This window comes from Aptenodytes forsteri, unplaced genomic scaffold (genome assembly GCF_000699145.1).
Source record: "Aptenodytes forsteri isolate BGI_AS27 unplaced genomic scaffold, ASM69914v1 Scaffold188, whole genome shotgun sequence".
In the NCBI taxonomy this organism is placed as follows: Eukaryota; Metazoa; Chordata; class Aves; order Sphenisciformes; family Spheniscidae; genus Aptenodytes; species Aptenodytes forsteri.
Window position 1 is genome coordinate 1,458,649 of NW_008794371.1, and position 3,387 is coordinate 1,462,035.

Below are 3,387 nucleotides of genomic sequence, written 5' to 3' on the forward strand. Positions count from 1 at the left end.
TTCAGCAGGAAAATCGGGGTTCCGCCTTTTTCCTCAGATCCGGGCCGCGGGGGGGATCTGGGCTGTTCCGGGGAGTGCTCCGAAACCCGGCACGGCTGACGTGACCCTCAGGGCTGAGGTACCACTTCGCTATAGCTAAGGCGACGCTGGGCCCTCAGACCAGTGAGTGCTCCAGTTTTTTCCATGATTTTGGGGAGAATGAGCCAAAGCACCGCAGCCTGCAGCCACACAAAGCCCATCTGGTGCCTCCTGTGCAGAGGGACCTCGCTGAGGGCCTGTTACATTCCCAAAGTTTACCCTGAGACATTCTGGGATGCGTAATTTGGACAAGTGATATAAAAAGCGCATTGAAAGTTTGTTTTTTCTAGCGTGCTCCGCCTGGCTCCAGAGCAGCTGTCGATGGATTTCCCCAAACCTCGCTCAGCCTTATCTTTGGAAGAATACGCTTTGCACTTGAGCAACGGGATTTTGTCATCTGTTTCACAGATCTAGGATCACATTCGTATCACACCTCTAAATATAGCCAGCAGACCTGTGAGTCAATAGCGCTAGTCGGAATTAGATGGATACAACCAAAGGCAATCAGGGCTGGATCTTCTTTCTTTTGTGTGTGTCTGGTTTCTATTAAAGTAGCATCAATACCTGTCTGGCTGTAGTTTAAGAAGCCAGCTAATATCTCTGGTCTACCAACAGGGAAGTCATCTAGTAGCTGAAGATAAAACAATCTTAGCTTACTGTAAACACCCACCATAACCACCATTGTTGCTTTATTTTCAGGATGGCCACCAGCTACTCGTTCTCCTTCCCTTCCCCATTTCCTTGCACGCACATTATCGCTGGGCATTAGCAGATGGAAGAGCGAGTCAGTACAAAACGAATCTCTGCAAGTTTTCCCAAGGAAGGCAGGATGGCAAAACACAATGGCAGCATTCATACCACCAGTTATGCCAACCGTGCCTTCATTGTTCTGCAAAACAAAACAAATTCAAGGAGAGACATGTTGCAAAATGACTTCAGCAACAAGAAGGAATCCCTCTGCCAGCAAAAAAGGGAAATTGAAAACTATTAATTAAAAAGAGTTGAGAAAAACATTAATAAAGAAATGAGTTGTTTGAACTCTAGCTAGCATATAAACTAAATTAAAAACCTCCTGCTGTCAACGCTGTGCCTTCTGCTGTGGGAATGAGGGGAGAGGGACAATGGGAAAGGAGCGGAGATGACCAAGATGGAAGGGGCAACCGAAAAAATAACAGATGTAGTAAAGCTGCAGGAAAAGAAATCACCCTATCTCATATGTTTATAGCTTGGCCTTTAAATAAGATGAGGTCTAGTCAAAGCTTTTCCTTTTGTCAACCATATGGACGCCATGGGTCGTTGGGCCCTGGAAGCATCGCTCAGGCTGGCAGCAGCAGATGGAAGAGCGGGGCTGAGCTCTGCCCTGCCAGGCTCTCAGCGGTCCTGCTTTACTCCGGGAACTATCCACCAGGCCAACTGCAGGAGAGGAAGTGCCAAATCTGAAGTGAAATACTTACTGTCTGTCTGGAATGCAGAACTCATAATGCTTCGCAGCCATTTGACAAAACCCCAAACCCAGAGCTGCTGAGGAAGCAGCCAAAATGGAGGGAGGCCAAGAGTGAAAGAACCAGAGAGAAGATGCGTGCAGAGATGAGCTCCTGCAGTAACGCCAGCAGTCTGAACTTACCTGGGTGCTGCTGTTCTGAATTGTGATATATTGTTTATATTTACCTCCTAATAATTTTTACATTAACAGCAACTGCTTTTCTGACCAAAGCTTTGCTTTTGGATTGCCATTGCCATATAAACTCACAATATTCACGCTTCCTTTATTAGACAATAGTTACATCCCCTTACATACAAGATGTTGAAATGACTGGTCTTACGTAGCTACCTGCCTTACAACTGAAGAAATTGTGAACAAGCAATTTTTTGTCATGATAACGGCTTTATAATGAAGTGATAATGTTGCAGGGCAGCAATCGCATTTTGGGGATGAACGTGTGTATATGTACTCTAAGGACAAGAAGCAAGATGCTTGCTTATAATGGGAAATGGAGTTGTTTGAAATTTCACTTTCTGTTGAGCCTAATTTGAGAGTTTATTAACTCATTAGGTCTAATCCTGTGCATGTTAGTCATCTGGACCCTTTTCATTATTTTCGATGGGTTTTAGATCAAGAAAACACCCAACTTGTGTGCTATATTAACTGAGTAAATAGGGATCAAATTTCAACAGAACAGGTTTACCTCTGGTATATCTGGACTTAGGTAGTAAACTCTAGGGACTATATTTTCATTATATTACAAGTTATATGATGTAACTTGTGCCTTTCTCCTTATCCTTATTAAATGATTCATTCTTTTCTAAAGCTCTGCTAAGGTTCGTAACTCACAGCAGATTCCAAAAATCATTTGTGTTTTGTCTAAAAAACTCCCTCCATTTAACAAAGTAAGCGCAGTGTCATTCACTTGATTGTAACAGTTCTGGATCTAGTATCATGACTACATGGTACAAGGCCTGACTTTTATTTATTCTCTTCCATTTGCTATTTTTATTGTATTCCCCTCCCCAGGCTACACAATACCAGTCTTTTCAAGCTGTCTTTCACCATCTGTCTCCAAACTTCTCAGACTTTTTTTTTTTTTAAAAAAAGCAGTCACCTTCCAAACCCTGGTCCCCCAGGGACGGCCAAGACGGGGTTAGGCCTCGCTGGAGTGGCCGGCGACCATGGCGCCGTCATGACGTATCCCATGTTAGAGCTGCACTGTATAGAATTAATAAATTAATAAATCAATAAATTTTAAAAACACATCCCTCGAAATACGGACAGTGTTTTGAAACACGAACCCGAAGAGCACGTGCCAGCCCGTGCGGATGGTCTTGTGCGTGGAAAAAAGCAGACCTTCCAAACCCTGGTCCCCCAGGGACGGCCAAGACGGGGTTAGGCCTCGCTGGAGTGGCCGGCGACCATGGCGCCGTCATGACGTATCCCATGTTAGAGCTGCACTGTATAGAATTAATAAATTAATAAATCAATAAATTTTAAAAACACATCCCTCGAAATACGGACAGTGTTTTGAAACACGAACCCGAAGAGCACGTGCCAGCCCGTGCGGATGGTCTTGTGCGTGGGGCTGAGGGGGGCAGGAGGCGCCCTCCCTCCTTTTTGGGGTGGATGGTGGTAAACCCCAGCTTTTCGGGTGAAACTCAGCAATTCTGCGAGAGGCTGAAGGGCTTTTTGAGGCTCCTCCACGGTGTCTCGCGTGCCACCTCTGGGCTTCTCCAGACAGAGCGATTCTTACGGGGCAGGCGCGCGTTTAAACACGGTTTATTTGTTTATTTTTACAGCCGGACCAGCCGCCATCGCTC

The 3,387-nt window shown here is 45.3% G+C and overlaps 1 protein-coding gene across 1 annotated transcript in view; it reads right to left on the reverse strand.

Annotated features, from left to right (window-relative positions):
- Window positions 1–2,758, reverse strand: part of VKORC1L1 (vitamin K epoxide reductase complex subunit 1 like 1) — a 19,571-nt gene extending 16,813 nt beyond the window's left edge. The window contains exon 1 of the mRNA XM_009287681.2: window positions 2,679–2,758. Coding sequence (XP_009285956.1) covers window positions 2,679–2,758 — 80 coding nt within the window. The remainder of the gene's footprint in view (window positions 1–2,678) is intronic.
- Between the last annotated feature and the right edge of the window lie 629 nt (window positions 2,759–3,387).